The sequence below is a fragment of the Argentina silus genome (genome assembly GCF_951799395.1).
Source record: "Argentina silus genome assembly, chromosome: Y".
In the NCBI taxonomy this organism is placed as follows: domain Eukaryota; kingdom Metazoa; phylum Chordata; class Actinopteri; order Argentiniformes; family Argentinidae; genus Argentina; species Argentina silus.
Window position 1 is genome coordinate 1,608,373 of NC_139654.1, and position 24,737 is coordinate 1,633,109.

Consider the following 24,737-nt stretch of genomic DNA (forward strand, 5'->3'; position numbering starts at 1 on the left):
TTTGACTGCATTGCATTAGTCTCTACAGTCAACTCAAACTGTGCCGTTCATTGCTGGTTAGAAAGAGGAACTGAACAGAAAACCTACTTTTTCTGTTTAAAGTGGTCTATGTGTCTTTGGTAGTAGTCATATGCATACATCCCAGCACCAACATGTTCAAAACAAAGAGAACAGAGCACTTCTTGAGAACAGAGCATGCTTGGCAGTGAATTGTTATGTCCTGATTCACCCTGAGACCCATTTTGGGCGTTGGCTGTGGCATCAAACCACACTTCCAAACTCAAGTCTTCTTCTCAGCTGCATTTATTGAAAATGAGGAGGAGAAAAATCAATGACATCCCTGCAGCCCCTCTTTTAATGACTAAAATACTTTATCTAATTTGTTTTTATCCACCTGTGTTTCTATAGCACCTTTCCCTTTTAATTATTTATTCTCTCTGTGAAGGACATTGTGTTAAAGTGTTTATGAAGTGTGCTGTACAAGTAAAGTCTGATTGATTGATACTTTATTGTAAATGTTGTCGTGTACATGAGGAGAATACCACACAGTCAGCCCTGCAATTCTCTGACATCAGCTCTGTGGCAACAGGAAACCCCCCACCCCCTCACCATTTCCTTTTGTACATTCAGAGAAACTTCATAGTTGAAGCTGATGGAGTCTTCTGGGTCAGGGTCAGAGATACTCTGTGTGCTTCAGATTCTCTACCCATCATCCTGAAATGTGCACTCCTTACCTCTCCTTCATGTGGGAGTTCAAAGGGGGGTGAATGTAGTGGAGGTGATTTAGAATCACACTCGTGATGAGGTACTGTTGTTTTTTAAAATATTTTTAATTGGAAAAAAGGCATTAGTTCAGAATAAGAACATTCAACAGGGTAACACTGGATATCAGGGTATTCATTGGTTCTTCTTACAGAATGTCATGAATCAAAAGAAAGATAAAAAATTATGGAAGGTAGCTCAACATGTTCCTGGTTTTCTCTGTTCGACTCACCTGCTGGTAGATAGTCAGCATGACAGCTCACCTGCTGGTAGGTAGTCAGCATGACAGCTCACCTGCTGGTAGGTAGTCAGTATGACAGCTCACCTGCTGGTAGGTAGTCAGCATGACAGCTCACCTGCTCTCATGTGTTATTCTCAGTGATCCAAAATCAGTTGATGACAGCACAGAGGTGATAAACCAAGACTGTAAACATTGTACACAACTTAGAGCAACCACACATTCAGCCATGGAGCACTTGGCCAGTGGTGGTCAAACCAAACCATCTCCACACCTACAGCTCATTTGTTCATGTATTCTCAGCGATCCACAATGGCTGCTGTCTCTGAGCTGCTGCTGAATACTTTGGAGGAGCTGGTCACGACAGACCTGAAGTTGTTTATATGGTACCTGACTAAGAACATACCAGAAGGCTTCCATCACATCCCAACAAGCCAACTGGATGGAGCTGACAAGCTGGACACTGTGGATAAGCTGGTGGACACCTACGGCCATGACGAGGCTGTGGAGATCACACTGGAGATCCTGAGGAAGATGAACCAGAACCAGCTCGCTGAAACATTAAAGAGAGAATATGAACATATCACAGGTGAGTTCCATTCATGTTAAAGACAGACAGACACAGCCACACATTCACACACGCACAAACGCATGCACGTATGCACATACAGTATATATACATACATACATACATACATAATAACATACATGCTAACATGCATACATACATACTAACATATGTACATACATACATGCATACATGCATACATGCATACATACATACATACATACATACATACATACATACATACATACATACATAAATACATACATGCATACTAACATACATACATAAATACATATGTACATATGTACATACATACAAAATAACATACACATATACAAACATACTAACATTTCACACACGCACAAACGCATGCACGTATGCACATACAGTATATACATACATACATACATACATACATACATACATATATACATACATAATAACATACATGCTAACATGCATACATACATACATACATATTAATACATACATGCATACAAACATACATATATGCATACATACCTACTAACATACATACATACATACATACATACATACATACATACATACTAACATACATACATACGTACATACATACATACATACATACATACATACATACATACATACATACATATTAATACATACATACATACATACTAACATACTTACTTACATACTTACATATTAACACATACATGCATACAAACATACATACATACATACATACATACATACATACATACATACATACATACATACTAACGTACTTACATACATACATACATACATACATACATACATACATATTAATACATACATGCATACAAACATACATACATAAATACAGACGTACATACGTACATAGATACATACATACATACATACAAAATAACATACACATATACAAACATACTAACATAGATGCATACATACATACATACATACATACATACATACTAACGTACTTACATACATACATACATACATACATACATACATACATACATATTAATACATACATGCATACAAACATACATACATAAATACAGACGTACATACATACATACATACATACATACATACATACATACATACATAGATATTAATACATATTAAAATATACATGCATACAAACATACATATATGCATACATACATCCCAACATATGTACATATATACTAACATACATAGATACATACATAAATACCTGGTTTGGAAAAAAAAACATTTCTGCATAACAACAATATTTGATGTATTCGGCACATTAGTAAAAATCTTGTCACCATTCTCAATAAACCAACTTGCCATCACATGGGAATGCTTGTGAATTGTGACTATTGATAGCAACACCTGTCTAACTGCACTAGCAATCAGGTCCACAGTGTGTTCAAGCCTAGCAGTGTAAAAGCCTTTGTATGTAACCGAGTTGAGATGATAAAGTCACTCCTCAAGTTGAAATACACCCATCCGTGCCATTCAGCTGATCTGTGGCGTAGCTGGTTAACATTGGGTGCTTCGGTGGGCAGTAAAGTGTGTTGGCAATACAGAGGACACAGATTTGAGATTTGTGTTAGCTTGTGTACGAAGAAGCCATACTGTGTGCTTAGGTCAACGGCTGGGGTCGCTGTGGAGTGAGTTCAGAGGGGTGAGTGTTACTGAATTGAAAAAGTGAAAAAGTCACTCCCAAAGTTTAAATAATCCCACATGCACCAATTGCTGGCTTTTTCGGTGGCATACAGCTTCTGGCAGCATGACACCTGATACATACCGTTCAGCCAATTGTGACTTCGCTTTAACAGTCAAAATAAGTATGTCCTTACCTATGGCAGCCATTTTGTACATTGTGAATGTGACACAGAATTGTCAACCAAGTCAAGAGCAGAAGGTTTCCCCTGCATCCTCATCAGGCCAGTGTTGTAGTAGCTGCTTCTGTGTCTCATACTTTAGTCCTCGATGATGTATCCTTGGATGTCTTCTCAAAGACCAAAAGGTTGTCATCTGTGTCGGTTGCACACACACAAACACATTGGAGCTATGCCTGTTTTCATGTTCTAGCTGGCTTCTCATCATATAGTGTTGATTGGGTTGATTACTAGTGATAATAAAAGTGATCAGTATAACAACAATGAGATATGATGACAATATCATAGAAGAATAACTGAATTGTTGTTTTTTCCAGATACAGAGCAACTGTCAGGTCGAGACAAACTGAAATGGAATAAAGGTCAGTTCCACCTTTGTGTTGTCAGAGTTAAAAGACTGAATTTGTATAAATGAATGCAAAAGCAACTCATTCTGATTAATAACAATATCAACACACACACACACACACATTCACATTCTAACCTGCATCTGAGGTCTAGTAAAAGAGGTAATGATGAATTAGATTTCAATGATAGTAATCACAATTATATTGATAAAAATCACAATATTGACAATATTGAAGAATGAACTCTGTGTTGCAGTTCGAGACGACCTGCAATCCTCTTACAAGGAGAGGGTTAATAAGATACATGAGGGGACGTCAACGGAAGGTAATCGCATCGATCTAAACAACATCTACACCGATCTGCACATGATCGAGGGGGCCTGGGGAGGGGTCAGTACTGAGCATGAAGTCACACATATTCAATCCATAACCCCAGCCACAGAAAAGACCATCAAGACCAGCGACATATTCAAACCCCGGCCTGACCAAAAAAAAAAAGTGCTGACGCTTGGCATCGCTGGAGTGGGAAAGACGTTCTGTGTGCAGAAGACTGTTCTGGACTGGGCAGAAGGAAATGAGAACAAGCACATTGATTTCTTGTTTCTACTTCCTTTTCGCCAAATGAATCCTGACAAAGAAGAAGAAGACCGCAGTCTGATTGAAATGCTTCATGCATCCTTCCCTGAAATGAAACCAATCAAGACTCTGGGAAAGGAATATAATATTCTGTTCATCTTTGATGGCCTGGATGAGAGTCGACTGCCTCTGAACTTCCAAAAAGTTCTGAGAGACGAGACAAAGCCGGCCTCCATTGATGTCCTGATCACAAACCTCATCGCAGGAGAGCTCCTCCCCTCTGCCCTCATCTGGATAACCTCCCGACCTGCTGCAGCCAAGCAGATTCGTCAGTACATTGACCAATGGACAGAGATACGGGGGTTTGATGAAAAACAGAAGGAGGACTACTTCAGGAAAAGAATCAGTGATGAGAACCTGGCCAAAAGAATCATCGTCCATGTGAAGTCATCAAGGAGCCTCCACATCATGTGCCACATACCAATGTTCTGTTGGCTCATAGCCAGTGTTCTAATGAGACTTTTGGGTGGAGCAGGGAGAGGAGAGCTACCCAAGACTCTGACTGAGATGTACACACACTTCCTGGAATCTCAGATTGAGAAAATGAATGAAGCGAAGACTTCCAAAGTTAAAGTCATTCTTCAGCTTGGACAGTTGGCATTCCGTCAGCTGCAGAAGGGACATCTGATCTTCTATGAGGAAGACTTGAGAGAGAGTGGCATTGATGTCAGAGAGGCGTCAGTGTACTCAGGTTTATGCACTCAGATCTTTAAGATGGAGGGGAAGACCATGCGGAGTCCGGTGTTCACCTTTGTGCATCTGAGCATCCAGGAGTTTCTTGCTGCTTTATATGTGTTCCTCACATTCAGCAACAGCAATGAGAATCCACTGGACAAATCCTCACACTGGAAGTTTTGGTCATCACTCAGACAGAAACCTCTGGTTGACTTGCACAAGTGTGCAGTGGACAAGGCCTTACAGAGTGAGAATGGTCACCTTGACCTCTTCCTGCGCTTCCTCCTGGGCCTCTCACTGGAGTCCAATCAGTCCAATCTCCAACGAGGCCTTCTGACACAGACAGGAAGCAGCTCACAGACCAATGAGGAAACAGTCAAGTATATCAAGAAGAAGATCAGAAAGAATCCCTCTCCAGAAAGGTGCATCAATCTGTTCCACTGTCTGAATGAGCTGAATGACCATTCTCTAGTGGAGGAGATCCAAAGCTACCTGAGCTCAGGACGTCTCTCAGAAACCCAACTCTCACCTGCACAGTGGTCAGCTCTGGTCTTTGTGTTGCTGACTTCAGAAGAAGAGCTGGATGTGTTTGACCTGAAGAAGTACTCCAGATCAGAAGAGGGTCTTCTGAGGCTGCTGCAAGTGGTCACAGCCTCTAAGACGGCACTGTAAGTAGATGGACAAAACACCGTATTGATACTTGGGTTATAAACTGCATTCCACTCACGGTACCACGGATACTCACACTGCGGCTCAAATGAAGACTTTTGGTCAGACATTAAGCAAATAACATAGGTAGCATATATAATAACATGGCAGGCTGTGTTCACAGTTCAGCTAATGAGTTTGTCAGCTTTATTTTAGTGAAAGTGGAGTGAGTGAGTTGTTTGCCAGTGAGTTTACACTGCTGTTTTAAGAAGCTTGCCACTCATCTAGAACTGAACGCTCTATCCATCATTTAAGGCATGAAAAGTATGGATACATGATGATTTCACCTTTAAAACGAAGTGAAATGATTAGAAAACATGTTGTTCTAGTGAAATATGTTAAAATCCCAAAACAGCCCATGTAAGGGTTTTGGACGAAAATGTAATTATATGGTAATTAGGTGCGGCGACATGCAACTGGAAATGATAGAACACATCACATATGTACATTTTTCTCTGAGTCAAAATGACTTAATGCTTGTATTTATTCCTCATTCAGGCTGAATGGATGTGACCTCACAGAGAGATGCTGTGAAGCGTTGGCCTCAGCTCTCAGCTCAGACTCCTGCCACCTGAGAGAGCTGGACCTCAGTAATAATGATCTAGGTGACGGGTGGGTAAAGCTGCTCTCTGCTGGACTGGGGAGTCCACACTGTCAACTACAGACACTGAGGTGAGGTCTGAGACTATTCTTGTTGTCAGACACATCATTCCTAAGGTGCTACATTATCATTCTATGGAATCAATGATAATTGCACAGAAAGGCTCAATAATTGAGACAGACAATGCACATTATCTTCCAATCAATTACTATATAATGTGCGTGCGTGCGTGCGTGCGTGCGTGCGTGCGTGTGGTGGCGGGGTGGCTGCTCTGTCTGCACCCTGTGAATATGTTTGCCCTCGTCAAATCCTGACCCACCTGGCCTTAGATCAGCTCACACAATACTGCACTACCCCAATAGCTACCAAATACATTATATCAGAAGGAGAAATCCAGTGACTACAAATGTATCCATGGTTGTTTGCTCCCCTGTTGAGAGCAATTATAACTCTCACTCATGAATTCTTGCACCACAGTGATCGTTTGGCTACATGTATTTATTTGTACTCCTCATTCAGGCTGAATGGATGTCACCTCACAGAGAGATGCTGTGAAGCGTTGGCCTCAGCTCTCAGCTCAGACTCCTGCCACCTGAGAGAGCTGGACCTCAGTAATAATGATCTAGGTGACGGGGGGGAGAAGCTGCTCTCTGCTGGACTGGGGAGTCCACACTGTCAACTACAGACACTGAGGTGAGGTCTGAGACTATTGTTGTTGTCAGACACATCATTCCTAAGTGTGCTACATTATCATTCTATGGAATCAATAATACTTACACAGAAAGGGTCAATAATTGAGACAGATAATGCACATTATCTTCCAATCAATTACTATATAATGTGTGTGTTTGTTTTTGTGTTTGTGTTTGTGTGTTTGTGTGTGTGTGTGTGTGTGTGTGTGTGTGTGTGTGTGGTGGCAGGGGGGCTGCTCTGTTTGCACTGTCTGAAAAACTTTACTTTCCTGAAATCCTGACCCACCTGGCCTTAGATCAACTCATGGGACTACACAATACTGCACTAACCCAATAGCTATCAAATACATTATACCAGACGTAGAAATCCAGTGACTTCAAATGTATCCATGGTTAATTGCTCCCCTGTTGCTCCCGCAACTGTAACTCTCACTCATGAATTCTTATCATAATGCACCACAGTGATCGTTTGGCTTCATGTATTTATTTGTATTCCTCATTCAGGCTGAATGGATGTCACCTCACAGAGAGATGCTGTGAAGCGTTAGCCTCAGCTCTCAGCTCAGACTCCTGCCACCTGAGAGAGCTGGACCTCAGTAATAATGATCTAGGTGACGGGGGGGTGAAGGTGCTCTCTGCTGGACTGGGGAGTCCACACTGTCAACTACAGACACTGAGGTGAGGTCTCAGACTATTCTTTTTGTCAGACACATCATTCCTAAGTGTCGGTTACATTTTAATTCGATGGAATCAATGTTAGTTGCACAGAAAGGCTCAATGATTGAGACAGACAATGTACATTATCTTCCAATCAATTACTGTGTGTGTGTGTGTGTGTGTGTGTGTGTGTGTGTGGTGGGAGGGGGGGCTGCTCTGTCTGCACTATCTGAATATGTTTGCCCTCCTCAAATCCTGACCCACCTGGCCTTAGATCAGCTCATGGGACTCCACAATACTGCACTAACCCAATAGCTAGCAAATTCATTATACCAGACGTAGAAATCCAGTGACTCCAAATGTATCCATGGTTAATTGCTACCCTGTTGCTTCCGCAACTGTAACTCTCACTCATGAATTCTTATCATAATGCCCCACAGTGATCGTTTGGCTTCATGTATTTATTTGTATTCCTCATTCAGGCTGAATGGATGTCACCTCACAGAGAGATGCTGTGAAGCGTTGGCCTCAGCTCTCAGCTCAGACTCCTGCCACCTGAGAGAGCTGGACCTCAGTCATAATGATCTAGGTGACGGGGGGGTGAAGCTGCTCTCTGCTGGACTGGGGAGTCCACACTGTCAACTACAGACACTGAGGTGAGGTCTCAGACTATTCTTGTTATCAGACACATCATTCCTAAGTGTCTGTTACATTATCATTCTATGCAGTCAATGATACTTTCACAGAATAACTCAAAAATTGAGACACACAATGGACATTATCTTCCAATCAATTACTATATAATGTGTGTGTGTGTGTGTGTGTGTGTGCGTTGTGGCAGGGGGGGCTGCTCTGTCTTCACTCTCTGAACATGTTGCCCTCCTCAAATCCTGACCCACCTGGCCTTAGATCAGCTCATGGGACTACACAATACTGCACTAACTCAATAGCTAGCAAATACATTATACCAGACGTAGAAATCCATTGACTACAAATGTATCCATGGTTGCTTGCTCCCCTGTTGAGAGCAAGTATAACTCTCATTCATGAATTCTTGCACCACAGTGATCGTTTGGCTTCATGTATTTATTTGTATTCCTCATTCAGACTGAATGGATGTCACCTCACAGAGAGATGCTGTGAAGCGTTGGCCTCAGCTCATAGCTCAGACTCCTGCCACCTGAGAGAGCTGGACCTCAGTAATAATGATCTAGGTGACGGGGGGGTGAAGCTGCTCTCTGCTGGACTGGGGAGTCCACACTGTCAACTACAGACACTGAGGTGAGGTCTGAGACTATTCTTGTTGTCAGACACATCATTCCTAAGTGTGTTACATTATCATTCTATGGAATCAATGATACTTGCACAGAAAGGCTCAATAATTGAGACAGACAATGCACATTATCTTCCAATCAATTACAATATAATGTGCGTCCGTGCGTACGTGCATGCGTGCGTGTGGTGGCGGGGGGCTGCTCTGTCTGCACCCTGTGAATATGTTTCCCCTCGTCAAATCCTGACCCACCTGGCCTTAGATCAGCTCACACAATACTGCACTACCCCAATAGCTAGCAAATACATTATACCAGATGTAGAAATCCAGTGACTACAAATGTATCTATGGTTAATTGCTCCCATGTTGAGAGCAAATATAACTCTCACTCATGAATTCTTATTATAATGACACTGAGGTGAGGTCTGAGACTATTCTTGTTGTCAGACACATGATTCCTAAGTGTGTTACATTATCAATTAAACTTGCTCTGCAAAACTCAATGATGGAGACAGAACATTAACATGATCTTCCTATCAATTCCTAAACTCTTAACTGTGACTACATTAGGCCTACCACTTTATTTGTATTCCACCTTTTTCTTTTGTGAACTCCCAGACCGTCATCATGCACCCTTAACCTAGGACTACTTTCCCCTCCAAAAAGATAAATAAATCAATATAAGCTCCACAATATGAGCGTTTTTCATAATTTAAAAAAAAGCGATGAAGGATACCGTCTTACCTATCTCAGATGGGGTGTTTTTGAGTAACCATTTCATAGAGACAGCAACACATGCACAGTTCAAAAACAAGAAGCCGACCTTTAGGTCAGGATGGCCTTGCAGCTGACTCAGCACATCCCCACTGTTACGACTCCAGATGACAACTCGTCTACGTCTAGGGGTGGTAGAGGAGTCGCAACAAAAAGGTAGTGCATCGGACTTATTGTAGGAATTAAACAACCACAAACTACAATGTAAACTATGTACAGTTATTTATTTCCTCGGGGAAAAACACAACACAAGACACATGCCAAGGAGAAAAGGAAACTATGAGCTGTGCCAAAGCAAAGAAATCATAAACAAAGGTGATGTCCTAAACTAGTGCAATAGTAAGCTATACTACCAGGGCTATGCTAAAGTGCTATGCTACACTAGACTAGAACATACAGTGGGGGAAATAATTATTTGATCCCCTGCTGATTTTGTTAGTTTGCCCGATGACAAAGAAATGAGCGGTCTATAATTTTTATGGTACTTTTATTTGAACAAATAGAGACAGAATATCACAAAGAACTCCAGAAAAAACACATTATATAAAGTTATAAATTCATTTGCATTTGATCGAAGGAAATAAGTATTTGATCCCCTACAAACCAGCAAGAATTCTGGCTCATACAGACCGGTTATATGCCCATGAGGCACACAGATTACTCCTGTCACTTTAAGAAAGTACTCCCAATCTCTGCTTGTTATGGGTATAAAAGACATCTGTAAATAGAATCAATCTCTTCCATTCCAACCTCTCCACCACCATGGGCAAGACCAAAGAACATTCAAAGGACATCAGGGTAAGAGTTGTAGACCTGCACAAGGCTGGAATGGGCTACAAGACCATCAGCAAGAAGCTTGGTGAGAAGGAGACAACTGTTGGTGCAATTATTAGAAAATGGAAGAAATACAAAATAACGATCAATCGCCCTCGGCCTGGAGCTCCATGCAAGATCTCGCCTCGTGGGGTAAGGATGATCATGAGAAGGGTGAGGAATCAGCCCAGAACTACACGGGAGGAGCTTGGTAATGATCTCAAGGCAGCTGGGACCACAGTCACCAAGAAAACCATTGGTAACACACTACACCGTAACAGATTGAAATCCTGCAGTGCCCGCAAGGTCCCCCTGCTCAAGAAGGCACATGTATAGGCCCATCTGAAGTTTGCCAATGAACACTTAAATAATTCAGAGAAGGCTTAGGAGAAGGTGATGTGGTCAGATGAGACCAAAATTGAACTCTTTGGCATAAATTCGACTCTTCGTGTTTGGAGGGAGAGAAATGCTGAATGCTACAATCCCAAGAACACCATCCCCACCGTCAAACACGGAGGTGGAAACATTATGCTTTGGGGTTGTTTCTATGCTAAGTGTACAGGACGACTTCACTGCATTGAGGGGCCAATGGACGGGGCCATGTACCGCAAGATCTTGGACGAGAACCTCCTTCCCTCAGCCAGAGCACTGGGGATGGGTCGTGGATCGGTCTTCCAGCATGACAATGACCCAAAACATACGGCCAAGGCAACAAAGGAGTGGCTCAAGAATAAGCACACTAAGGTCATGGAGTGGCCTAGCTAGTCTCCAGACCGTAATCCTATAGAAAATTTGTGGAGGGAGCTGAAGCTTCGAGTTGCCAAACAAAAGCCTTGAAACCTTCAGGATTTGGAGAGGATCTGTAAAGAGGAGTGGACCAAAATCCCTCCTGAGATGTGTGCAAACCTGGTGACCAACTACAAGAAACGTCTGACTTCTGTGCTTGCCAACAAAGGTTTCTCCACCAAGTACTAAGGCATGTTTTGCTTGGGGATCAAATACTTATTTCCTTTGATCAAATGCAAATTAATTTATAACTTTATATAATATGTTTTTCTGGACTTTTTTTGTTGATATTCTGTGTCTATTTGCTAAAATAAAAGTACCATAAAAATTATAGACCGCTCATTTCTTAGTAATCAGGCAAACTAACAAAATAAGCAGGGGATCATATAATTATTTCCCCCACTGCACATGGGGCGGCACCCACTCCTAACCTGGTGAATTGTAACAGAGATGAGCCTATGTGTTGGAAATGTAAAACCATGAGTCTCTTACCTATTCACCTCACCCCTATGGCGTACATTTAACAGACAGACACATATTGAGAAAAAAACAATACGTAAACAATGACGTAAATATACCAAAAGAAAACTAAATGTAAACAAGTACGTTGGAGGTTTCGATCAAACAGGCAACAGCGAATTGACAGCAAACATAAGACTACGGTACAAATGGGTCAACTCCCGAGGGGAAGTCCAGCGGAGCTTTTAAATGACACGGACAGCCCTCTGATTGGTCAGGAATGGTGATGAATGATGGGGACGAATGGCCAATTGCTGACGGACACCTGAATGTAGAGTGACAGGGTAAGGGAAAAACAGAAGGAAACACAAAACACAACAAGGAAACGCACATATAGGAGTGGGAACGTAACACCCACCAACAGATATAACCCAGGGGAAAGATATAACCGGTGTCAACCTGACTGGCTGTCTTGATTCATACTGTTATTACATAAAATCATAAACGAGTATAATACTGATCATAAAGAAATTAATGGGGGGGGGGGGAACTCTCTGAATACCGTTACTCTCCTCAATTCATGAACAATCTGGCCTTAGATCAGCTGAGGGGGCCACACAATACTGCACTAACCTAATAGCTAGCAAATATACCACACTTAGAAATACAATGACTACAAACCTGCCTGTGATTGGCTTGAATTTTGAATTCTTATCATAATGCACCACAATGATCGTTTGGCTGCATGTATTTATTTGTATTCCTCATTCAGGCTGAATGGATGTCACCTCACAGAGAGATGCTGTGAAGCGTTGGCCTCAGCTCTCAGCTCAGACTCCTGCCATCTGAGAGAGCTGGACCTCAGTCATAATGATCTAGGTGACGGGGGGGTGAAGCTGCTCTTTGCTGGACTGGGGAGTCCACACTGTCAACTACAGACACTGAGGTGAGGTCTGAGATCATTCCTGAGTGTCTGTTACATTATCATTCTATGGAATCAATGATACTTTCAGAAAAAGGCTCAATAATTGAGACAGACAAAGGACATTATCTTCCAATCAATTACTATATAGTGTGTGTGTGTGTGTGTGTGTGTGTGTGTGTGTGTGTGTGTGTGTGTGTGTGTGCGCGCACGCGCGGTGGCAGAGGGGGCTGCTCTGTCTTCACTGTCTCAATAACTTTACTTTCCTCAAATCCAGACCCACCTGGCCTTAGATCAGCTCATGGGACTCCACAATACTGCACTAACCCAATAGCTAGCAAATACATCATACCAGACGAAGAAATCCAGTCACTACAAATGTATCCATGGTTGCTTGCTCCCCTGTTGAGAGCAACTATAACTCTCACTCATGAATTCTTGCACCACAGTGATCGTTTGGATGTATTTATTTGTATTCCTCATTCAGGCTGAATGGATGTCACCTCACAGAGAGATGCTGTGAAGCGTTGGCATCAGCTCTCAGCTCAGACTCCTGCCACCTGAGAGAGCTGGACCTCAGTAATAATGATCTAGGTGACGGGGGGGTGAAGCTGCTCTCTGCTGGACTGGGGAGTCCACACTGTCAACTACAGACACTGAGGTGAGGTCTTTTGGGGTGCAGAAGCATGAGTATCTCAGGCCATTATAACACACTAGTTTGAATGTTCTTCACTTGAATACAATGTTTCTAGACTTTCAACTGCTAAATGAAGAGGATTTAAAGCTGCACATGTACATTAGAGAGGAATAATCAGATTCTTGATATCAGATGGAGTGACACTATTTCCCCAGGTTGTCATTCTGTGGAGTCCCAGAGGAAGGCTGTGTTTCTCTGGCTTCAGCTCTGAGGTCTAAGCCCTCCCACCTGAGAGAGCTGGACCTCAGCTACAATCACCCAGGAGACTCAGGACTGGCGCTGCTCTCTGCTGTACAGAAAGATCCACTCTGTAAACTACAGACACTCAGGTAAAGGCTGAATATGTGGCTGGACGTATCAATGAGATTAATGCACTGTATCTATTTTCCACATGATTGTGAGTGTGTCATTCAACATCTGTGGGTTCTTCTGTGGTTGATATAGTGTGGACCATGGTGGAGAGTGCAGGCTCAAACCTGGGCTGATCAAATGTAAGTCACCAAGGCTGTAGAGAATAGGACTGTGATATTACTCAAGAACCAGGGTACAGCAGAGTTCAAACAGAGCACCAGTATTGTATTCATATGTAAATCTAAAATATTAGTAAATGTGAATTAGTTGTATCCCTTGTAAAACAATTTCAATTAATTCAAGTAATATTTTGTGAAGAGTGTTGTGAAGAGAAAACGAATGTTACCATAACAAGATCACATTGTGAATATTGTAAGTTATTCAATTGTATTGATTTGATGATTATTTTTGCCCTCTCAATCAGATGCCTGTGAGCTCACACTGGACCCAAACACAGCACACAGAGACCTCTCTCTGTCTGAGGAGAACAGAAAGGTGACACGGGGGAGAGAGGAGCAGCCGTATCCTGATCACCCAGAGAGATTTGACTACTGGCCACAGGTGCTGTGTAGAGAGGGTCTGACTGGGCGCTGTTACTGGGAGGTAGAGTGTAGTGGGGGAGGAGCTTTCTTAGGAGTGACATATAAAGGAATCAGCAGGAGAGGATGGGGTCATGACTGTTTGTTGGGATACAATGACAAGTCCTGGAGTCTGTACTGCTCTGGTAACAGTTACTCCACCTGGCACAATGATGAGGAGACTGTCATACCTGTCCCCTCCTCTGGCTCCCACAGAGTAGGAGTGTATCTGGACTGGCCGGCCGGCACTCTGTCCTTCTACAGCGTCTCCTCTGACACACGGACCCTCCTGCACACATTCCACTCCACATTCACTGAGCCCCTCTACCCAGGGATTGGGTTTTGGTCTGGGGGCTGTTCAGTGACCCTGTGTAAACTAGTCTCAGGGAGATCACACTGAACACCAAAGGCTCAAAGATGATGGATCAAAACATGATGCAGTTGGATAGTGGTGTGTTTTCACTGAGATGTTGGATGTACAGATGTTCCCTCTCCCAGTGTGTAGGGTGTAGGATTGTTGTGTGTAGTTATATTATTTTTTATATATATATATATATATATATATATATATATATATATATATATATATATATATATATATATATATATATAATATTATATTATATTAAATAAAATGCATCTGATAGTAAAATAGACTGCAATAGAGTGACAAAAAATAGAAGCTTACATGTTTTTTAGTTTTTTTGATGGAAATGCATCTGACAGTCCAGATGAATGATTAGATGATCAAATCAGACTGATGATGAACTCTGAGAATAACACAGGAGAGAGTGTCTGTATGTATATAAGAGTTGGTTAGATTGGGTGTTTGAGGTGTGATGCTGGATTACTGTTACACTATGAACGGCGGCGGAACCAAAAGACGGCGCTCAGGGGTATGATTAGCCCGAAGGCGTATTTAATAATAATAACAAGGGAAAGGGGTAGGGGAGAGAAGGAGGGGGGTAATCCGATAGAGTGGTAGTGGGTCGGTCCAGGGTTCGGCAGGCAGGCGGTAGTCAGACGAGCAGGGGTTCGGCAGGCAGGCGGGTAGTCAGATGAGCGGGGGTTCAGCAGGCAGGCGGGTAGTCAGACGAGCAGGGGTTCAGCAGGCAGGCGGGTAGTCAGACGAGCAGGGGTTCGCAAGGCAGGCGTTAGTCAGACGAGCAGGGGTTCGGCAGGCAGGCGGGAAGTCAGACGAGCGGAGGTTCGGCAGGCAGGCGGGTAGTCAGACGAGCAGGGGTTCGGCAGGCCGGGAGGTCCAGTAGTAGGTCCATGGAAGGGTCGACGAGGGGAAACACCAGGGAGGACGGGGTGTCGAGGGACACAGTACGATCTGGCACTGGAGAGAAGATCGGGCAGGGTTCTTATCGGCAGGTGATTGGCTATGGGTAGCAAGTGCGCTGATTGGCGATAGGGAACAGGTGCGCTGTCACCTGGGAAGACGCTCCAGTGATGACCGCCGCGGCCTCGAGGTGGTGCCAGAGGGTTGGTTGGGAGGGGGAACCGTAACAATTACGTTGCTGTGTGTAAGGTAGCAGGGAGTGGATGTGAAGACAGCTCTCCTTCTCTGTCAGTACAACATGGACAGTGTCTTCGGAACATCCTAATCTACACAGTGTGTAATTGATTCCTATGCAAATCAGAGACGCTATAAAAACAAAGATATTTTTTCCAATATGACATGAACTATTATGCCTGCATTAAGATGGACTTAATTCAACTTATTGAGTGATTTGTTGATGACATGTTTGCATTTTAGCTAATTTTAAGACTGCCATAGCAAACGGTCTGAATACTTATGTACATGAGGTATTTCTGTATTTCAGTTTTAATAAATGTACTGAAATTTAAAAAATTGTTTTTCGCTTTGTCATTCTGGGGGATTGTGTGTGGATTGATGGCAAATTCTTTTTGTTTAATCCATTTTAAATTGAGTCAAAAACACAACAAAATGTGGAAAAAGTGAAGGGGTCGGAATACTTTGCAAAGGCACTGTTAAATATCTAAAATATCTGAACAACATGCAGTGTGCTTGAACCCCTGATCAGACACAAGCACTAGAATAGTCTCAGGAGTGCCAACGCTGCACGGCCTAAATCAATCAATGGTGTTAACCAGAAAGTGCACAAAAAAAGGATCCATAATGGTGACAAAAAGCCATAGATTAAATAGGTGGGTAAACCCTGAACACCATAGATTAAATAGGTGGGTAAACCCTGAACACCATAGATTAAATGGGTGGGTAAACCCTGAACACCATAGATTAAATAGGTAGGTATAAACCCTGAACACCATAGATTAAATAGGTAGGTATGAACCCTGAACACCATATATTAAATAGATAGGTATGAACCCTGAACACCATAGATTAAATAGGTAGGTATGAACCCTGAACACCATAGATCAAATAGGTGGGTAAACCTTGAACACCATAGATTAAATAGGTAGGTATAAACCCTGAACACCATAGATTAAATAGGTAGGTATAAACCCTGAACACCATAGATTAAATAGGTGGGTAAATACTGAACACCATAGATTAAGTAGGTAAGTAAACCCTGAACACCATAGATTAAATAGGTGGGTAAACCCTGAACACCATAGATTAAATAGGTAAGTAAACCCTGAACACCATAGATTAAATAGGTGGGTAAACCCTGAACACCATAGATTAAGTAGGTAAGTAAACCCTGAACACCATAGATTAAATAGGTGGGTAAACCCTGAACACCATAGATTAAATAGGTGGGTAAACCCTGAACACCATAGATTAAATAGGTAGGTATAAACCCTGAACACCATAGATTAAATAGGTGGGTAAACCCTGAACACCATAGATTAAATAGGTTGGTATAAACCCTGAACACCATAGATTAAATAGGTGGGTAAACCCTGAACACCATAGATTAAATAGGTGGGTATAAACCCTGAACACCATTGATTGATTTAGGCCGTGCAACGTTGGCACTCCTGAGACTATTCTAGTGCTTGTGTCTGATCAGAGGTTCAAGCACACTGCATGTTTTTCAGGTATTTTATAGATGTAGCCCTATGGGAATTTTGGGTATTTCCTAAACTCTTTGTATTTTTATTTTGTTTATTTTCTCTTCAAACATGTTTTCCAGAATGTAAAAAATGTTTAAATAATGTTTACATGCATTAAAAATATGTATTAGTTCAAATGCACTTACCTGGAGTGAGGACCAATCAGGAGTCGGGGGTCAAAGGTCAGGAAGTGGGAGGAAGACGGACGTTGGGAGAACGCGAGGAGAACGAGACCGGAGGAAGAAAGAGAAGGACATGAGTGAGATCTGCAACGTTAGAAGTTGGTAAAACACCAAGTTAATGCGGGGTATAGTAAATGTGTTTCAAGACTGCACGAAGAGTGAGTTTATAGACATATTACTTGAAGTTTACAGCGTAATAGTTGACGGTTTTGAAGAGTATTAGTTAGAGTATTCACCAAGGAGAAAGAGCGGACGGCTAGTCAGCGCGAGTTAGCTAAGAGGACTTTGCCAGCGAGTAGCCTGCTCGGTTGCCCTTTTGTGCATCGTCTGAGGAAGCACTTATCTCCAGAACCCTATCTGCTTTGCTGTCGGACGACGTCTTCAACCACCGGCATCGCCAGAACCGCGTTGCCGCGGTGTGGATGAACGACAACGACCAGCACTACGGCAGTGAGTTTCTTTTGTTTGCTGCGCCACGGCGCGAAGCGACCATTTTGTCTCCACGATCCCAAGCAACGTTACGGGCCTGCCACGTGTCCTCCTTTGACTGGGACCTGCGGTTTGGGTACCCATTCATATCATTGAGCATTTATTTAGTCATTTGCCGGCTTAGCTTTAGCTTCAAGTGAAACTGAATGTGTGTGAATGTGTGGTCATTGAACTGAATTGTGTTTATTTGTATTGCACTTGAAAAGCCAAACCAAATCATTTTACTTTTATACTCATGCTGTTTATATGTAACTACTATATCTTTCAGTAAATAGTTGAAACATATTTCTGTTGAAGACTTGCATTTCTTTGGGGTAATGTGAAGGTGTAAATGCTAACAAGTAGGTAATAATTAGGTAATTACATTAGAGCATTAATTAACACTAGAGAGAGAGAGATCTCTCGCTACATAGGAATTCGGGGAGCGCACTCCACACTAATAGCCAGACACGCTAGGGGGCGCTACATAAAATGGGGGCACGTCTGGGATCTTAATTAATGCAATTAAGTAATTAGTAATTTAATGCCTAATAGCCGTTAGCATTAGCCGTTAATTTTTTGTTAGTTTCTCAAAGAAATTAAGTCAAATACTTTACTGAGAAGCTAAAAGCCTAACCAAATCATTTTTTTACTTTTATACTCAAACGGTTTATATGTAAATACTATATTTTTCAGTAAATAGTTTAAATGTATTTCTGTTGAAGACTTGCATTTCATTGGGTTAATCATATTGATAAGTTTGATACTGAAAGTAAGCTAATGGAAAAAACGGTTTACATTTGCCTGATTTAAAGTAAAAGTGCTGATTAATGATTATTGGTGACATTTCTATAGAAGCTTATTACATGATTAATATTGTTAGCTATTTAAAATAGTTAAAATATGAATGTAACTTTAAAAGCTAAGGCTTATTTAACTAAGCACAGATGATAGTTACATACATTTATTGATTTATTTCCGTTAGCTATATAGTCACTACTGACATTTTGCATTAAGTTAAAAGCCTAATGGTAGGTATTATTGGGGTAATGTGAAGAGGGGTAAATGCTAACAAGTAGGTAATAATAGGTAATTACATTAGAGCATTAATTAACACTAGAGAGAGAGATCTCTCGCTACATAGGAATTCGGGGAGCGCACTCCACACTAATAGCCAGACACGCTAGGGGGCGCTACAGGAGTTTGTAATGCTTTCGGTTGGTCTGATGCTCATGGTCAGATGCAATCAAAGAGAGCATGACAGAACAGATGGTCCTCTGTGGCTCAGTTAGTAGAGCACAGCGCTAACAATGCTTAGGTTGTGGGTTTGATTCCTGCTGGGACCATCTATACTGAAATATATGCACTCACTGCAATGTAAGTCGCTTTGGATAAAAGCGTCAGCTAAATGGCATATATTATATTATTACATGCACTTCAGCGAATTGGGAATGTGTTTCATTTTATTTTTTTCACAGCCTTCAATGTGCCTCTGTTCTTTCTCTTCTCATTTCCTCCTTTTGTTTCCCTCTGAAACCAGTGAGCACATGAACCCACATCCTGGTTCACTGTTGTTCAGGGGGGCTATAGCCTAAAGTAAAACCATTATCTACACAATACACTTCATAGCCTCTAGAAGACTCAACCATGTTTCAGACTAACTTGTGTATTTATATTTATATTTTAAGCCTTTTTCAATCAATGACATTTGAAATGAAGACTTTGTGTACACATGAACCCACATCCTGGTTCACTGTTGTTCAGGGAGGCTATAGCCTAAAGTAAAACCATTATCTACACAATACACTTCATAGCCTCTAGAAGACTCAACCATGTTTCAGACTAACTTGTGTATTTTTTATTTATATTTTAAGCCTTTTTCAATCAATGACATTTGAAATGAAGACTTTGTGTACACATGAACCCACATCCTGGTTCACTGTTGTTCAGGGAGGCTATAGCCTAAAGTAAAACCATTATCTACACAATACACTTAATAGCCTCTAGAAGACTCAACCATGTTTCAGACTAACTTGTGTATTTATATTTATATTTTAAGCCTTTTTAATGAAGACTTTGTGTACACATGAACCCACATCCTGGTTCACTGTTGTTCAGGGAGGCTATAGCCTAACAATGAAGACTTTTGTGTCCTGTACTTGACTTGTTTCCTCATACCGTGAGCTACACATTTGAACAAAAATAACCTCAACAACAACAGCAATAAAAACAACCTAAAAAAATAAGCGCTGTCATATTTCTGTAAGATTCGTACCTTTTGGTAACGGAAATCAGCTTCTGTGTATTTGCGTGACTATCGAGGTTAAGGTTCTGTCTCCTGAGAGGAATCTGCTTCTTTCTCTGTGTTGTGTGTAATGAACTGGACTATGACCAGGAACTGGTCATGTAAATCATCTTGCTGACTTCCTCCCTCTGCTGGCTGTGTGGGTGTGTGTGAGGGTGTGTATGTGTGTGTGGGTGTGTGTGAGGGTGTGTATGTGTGTGTGAGTGTGTGTGAGGGTGTGTATGTGTATGTGTATGTGGGTGTGTGTGTGTATGTGTATGTATGTGTGTGTGTCTGTATGTATGTGTGTGTGTGTATGTGTATGTACAGTCATGAGAAAAAATTAGGACACCCTATGAAAACCTTTGTCTTCTTTAACATATTCAAACATATGGACATTTGATATTCATTTGAACAATATTGAAAAATTGAGGTAATATAACTAAACAAATACAACTGAAACAAATTATTAAAAAAATTATTGGTAAAATGTAATTAATAGAAATGCAATCTTCTTGTGAGGAAAAAGTTAGGACACCCCCACATTTAGTTCCACTTAAAATGTCTAAAATTATAATCAAGAGCACCACATCAGGTGCAAATGATTAGAACATCGTTACAGAGGATTTAAACCTCAGACATTTAGTTTGGTTTGCTCTTGATTGTTGAAGTGAGTTGCATCACCATGGCGAGATCAAAAGAGCTCTCTGAGGCCTTCAGAAGAAAAATTGTAGATGCATATGTGTCTGGGAAGGGATATAAAAAGATCTCCAAACAATTTGAAATTAGCCATTCCACTGTCCGGAAAATAATTTACAAGTGGAGAACATTTAAAACCACCACCAACATGGCCAGGTCAGGCCGCCCAAGCAAGTTCAGCCCAAGAGCTGACCGAAAGATGCTTAAAGAAGTCTCCAACAATCCCAGAATGTCATCACGGGACCTACAGGTATCTCTTGCCACAATTGATGTCAAAGTACATGCATCCACCATAAGAAAGAGACTGAACAAGTTTGCATTACATGGGAGGTGTGCAAGGAGGAAACCCCTGCTGTCAAAAAAAAACATCAGGGCAAGACTAAAGTTTGCCAGAGAACACCTAGAGAAAGACCAGAACTTCTGGAACAATGTGCTTTGGACAGATGAATCCAAAGTTGAACTATTTGGGCACAGTAAGAGTAGACATGTTTGGCACAAAACCAAGACAGCATTTGAGAACAAGAACCTCATACCAACTATGAAGCATGGGGGTGGAAATGTCATGGTTTGGGGCTGCTTTTACTGCAGCAGGGCCTGGTCAGCTCACCATCATAGAATCCACTATGAATTCTGTATTGTATCAGAGGGTACTTGAGGAAAATGTGAGACCATCTGTTCGAAAGTTGAAGCTGAAGCGGATGTGGACCATGCAACATGACAATGACCCAAAACATTCCAGTAAATCTACCAAGGAATGGCTCAAGAAAAAGAAATTGAGAGTTCTGGAATGGCCAAGTCAAAGCCCGGATCTTAATCCTATTGAGATGCTGTGGATTGATTTGAAACTGGCTGTGCATGCAAGACACCCCTCGAACATCACACAGCTGAAAGAATTCTGCAAGGAGGAGTGGGAAAAATGTTCTCCCAATCGATGTCAGAGACTTGTAGACAGTTATAAGAAACGTCTAATTGAGGTTATTTCAGCCAAGGGGGGCAATACTAGCTATTAGGGCATAGGGTGTCCTAACTTTTTCCTCAGTAGGAATTGGCATTATTGTTAATTTTTCGTTAAATAAATGATTACAAAGTTACATTTTCATTGTTTTTTGTTCAATTACATCCCCTTTATCTATAGATATTGTTAGAAAGAAGATAAAATATTGATATGTCCATATTTTTAAGAGAATAACTTAATATTTTGGGGGGTGTCCTAACTTTTTCTCATGACTGTACATATGGTATACAATCAACATTAGCACACATGATCAGCCTACTTCAGTAATCATCCCTGAGTAAGAATTATACAGTCAAACATTAGTATGGTGGCCTACTTCAGTAATCATTTCAGAGTAAGAATTTTACAGTCAAACATGAATGCATTTGGTTGCCTACTTCAGTATCAGTTAAACCGTTAACACTACGAGGTCCAACCAGATGTGTTGACCCGGAGTCATACACTACCCTTATAATTTCTCTTATTCAGTTTTGCCTTTTGCACATATTTGAACTCATTTATCATTAACCAATTATATATATTTGACTCAACTCATCATCAATCAGTTACACTCTTTTGAATCAACTTATCATTAATCAGTTTCACACTTTTGAATCAACTTATCATTTATAAGCAGTAATGCAGTTTACACCTATTTGAATCAACTTATCATTTATAAGCAGTTATGCAGTTGCACCTATTTGAGGGATAGATGGAAGATAAAATGTGTTTCAGGAACATCCTCAGCCGCGGTGTCCCTCGTCAGGTCGGGCCCCCAGCTGCTAAGCTTTTTCTCTTTCTCTTGCCGTGTGTGTGTGTGTGTGTGTGTGTGTGGTGGGGTGGGCACTCTCTCAATAACCTTTCTTTCCTCAATTCCTCATCAATCTGGCCTGAGATCAGCTGATGGGGCTACACAACCCAATAGCAATCAAATATACCAGACTGAGAAATACATTGACTACAAACATGCCTGTGATTGGCTTGAATAATGAATTCTTATCATAATGCACCTCAGTGATCGTTTGGCAACATGTATTTATTCCTCATTCAGGCTGAATGGATGTGACCTCACAGAGAGATGCTGTGAAGCGTTGGCCTCAGCTCTCAGCTCAGACTCCTGCCACCTGAGAGAGCTGGACCTCAGTCATAATGATCTAGGTGACGGGGGGGGGGGGAAGCTGCTCTCTGCTGGACTGGGGAGTCCACACAGTCAACTACAGACACTGAGGTGAGGTCTCAGACTATTCTTTTTGTCAGACACATCATTCCTAAGTGTCGGTTACATTTTAATTCGATGGAATCAATGATAGTTGCACAGAAAGGCTCAATGATTGAGACAGACAATGTACATTATGTTCCAATCAATTACTATATAGTGTGTGTGTGTGTGTGTGTGTGTTTGTGTGTGTGTGTATGTGTGTATGTGTGTATGTGTGTGTGTGTGTGTGTGTGTGTGTGTGTGTGTGTGTGTGTGTGTGTGTGTGTGTGTGTGGTGGCAGGGGGGCTGCTCTGTCTTCACTCTCTGAATAACTTTACTCTCATCAAATCCTGACCAACCTGGCCTTAAATCAGCTCATGGGACTCCACAATACTACACAAACCCAATAGCAAGCAAATACATGATACCAGACATAGAAATCCAGTCACTACAAAGGGATCCATGGTTAATTGCTCTCCTGTTAAGAGCAACTATAACTCTCACTCATGAATTCTTGCACCACAATGATGGTTTGGCTTCATGTATTTATTTGTATTCCTCATTCAGGCTGAATGGATGTCACCTCACAGTGAGATGCTGTGAAGCGTTGGCCTCAGCTCTCAGCTCAGACTCCTGCCACCTGAGAAAGCTGGACCTCAGTAATAATGATCTAGGTGACGGGGGGGTGAAGCTGCTCTCTGCTGGACTGGGGAGTCCACACTGCCAACTACAGACACTGAGGTGAGGTCTGAGACTATTCTTGTTGCCAGACGCATCATTCCTAAGTGTGTGTTACATTATCATTCTATGGAATCAATGATACTTGCACTGAAAGGGTCAATAATTGAGACAGACAATGTACATTATCTTCCAAACAATTACTATAGTGTGTGCATGTGTGCGTGCGTGTGTGTGTGTGTGTGTGTATGTGTGTGTGTGTGTGTGTGTGTGTGTGTGTGTGTGTGTGTGTGTGTGTGTGTGTGTGGTGTGTGTGTGTGTGTGTCTGAGGTGGGAGGGGGTGCTGCTCTGTCTGCACGCTCTGTGATCGTTTGGCTGCATGTATTTATTTGTATTCCTCATCCATATGTGGCCTTTCAACTGCAAAATGAAAAGGATTTAAAGCTGCACATGTACATTAGAGAGGAATAATCAGATTCTTGATATCAAATGGAGTGACACTATTTCCCCAGGTTGTCAGGCTGTGGAGTCCCAGAGGAAGGCTGTGTTTCTCTGGCTTCAGCTCTGAGGTCTAATCCCTCCCACCTGAGAGAGCTGGACCTCAGCTACAATCACCCAGGAGACTCAGGACTGGCGCTGCTCTCTGCTGTACAGAAAGATCCACTCTGTAAACTGCAGACACTCAGGTAAAGGCTGAATATGTGGCTGGACGTATCAATGAGATTAATACACTGTATTTATTTTCCTCATGATTGTGAGTGTGTCATCCAACCTCTGTGGGTTC

General features: G+C 41.8%; 2 protein-coding genes across 2 annotated transcripts in view; one reads left to right on the forward strand and one right to left on the reverse strand.

Moving 5' to 3' along the window:
- Positions 1 to 24,737, reverse strand: part of LOC310823896 (uncharacterized protein) — a 427,663-nt gene that overhangs the window by 189,545 nt on the left and 213,381 nt on the right. The window lies entirely within an intron of this gene.
- On the forward strand, positions 1,313 to 14,802 carry LOC310823597 (protein NLRC3-like; the record flags this gene model as incomplete). The annotated part of the gene is made up of 8 exons (XM_083696483.1): positions 1,313 to 1,589; positions 3,751 to 3,795; positions 4,037 to 5,754; positions 8,269 to 8,358; positions 13,271 to 13,408; positions 13,636 to 13,802; positions 13,918 to 13,964; positions 14,249 to 14,802. The coding sequence occupies 8 exons, from the start codon at positions 1,313 to 1,315 to the stop codon at positions 14,800 to 14,802; spliced, it is 3,036 nt and encodes a 1,011-aa protein (XP_083552609.1).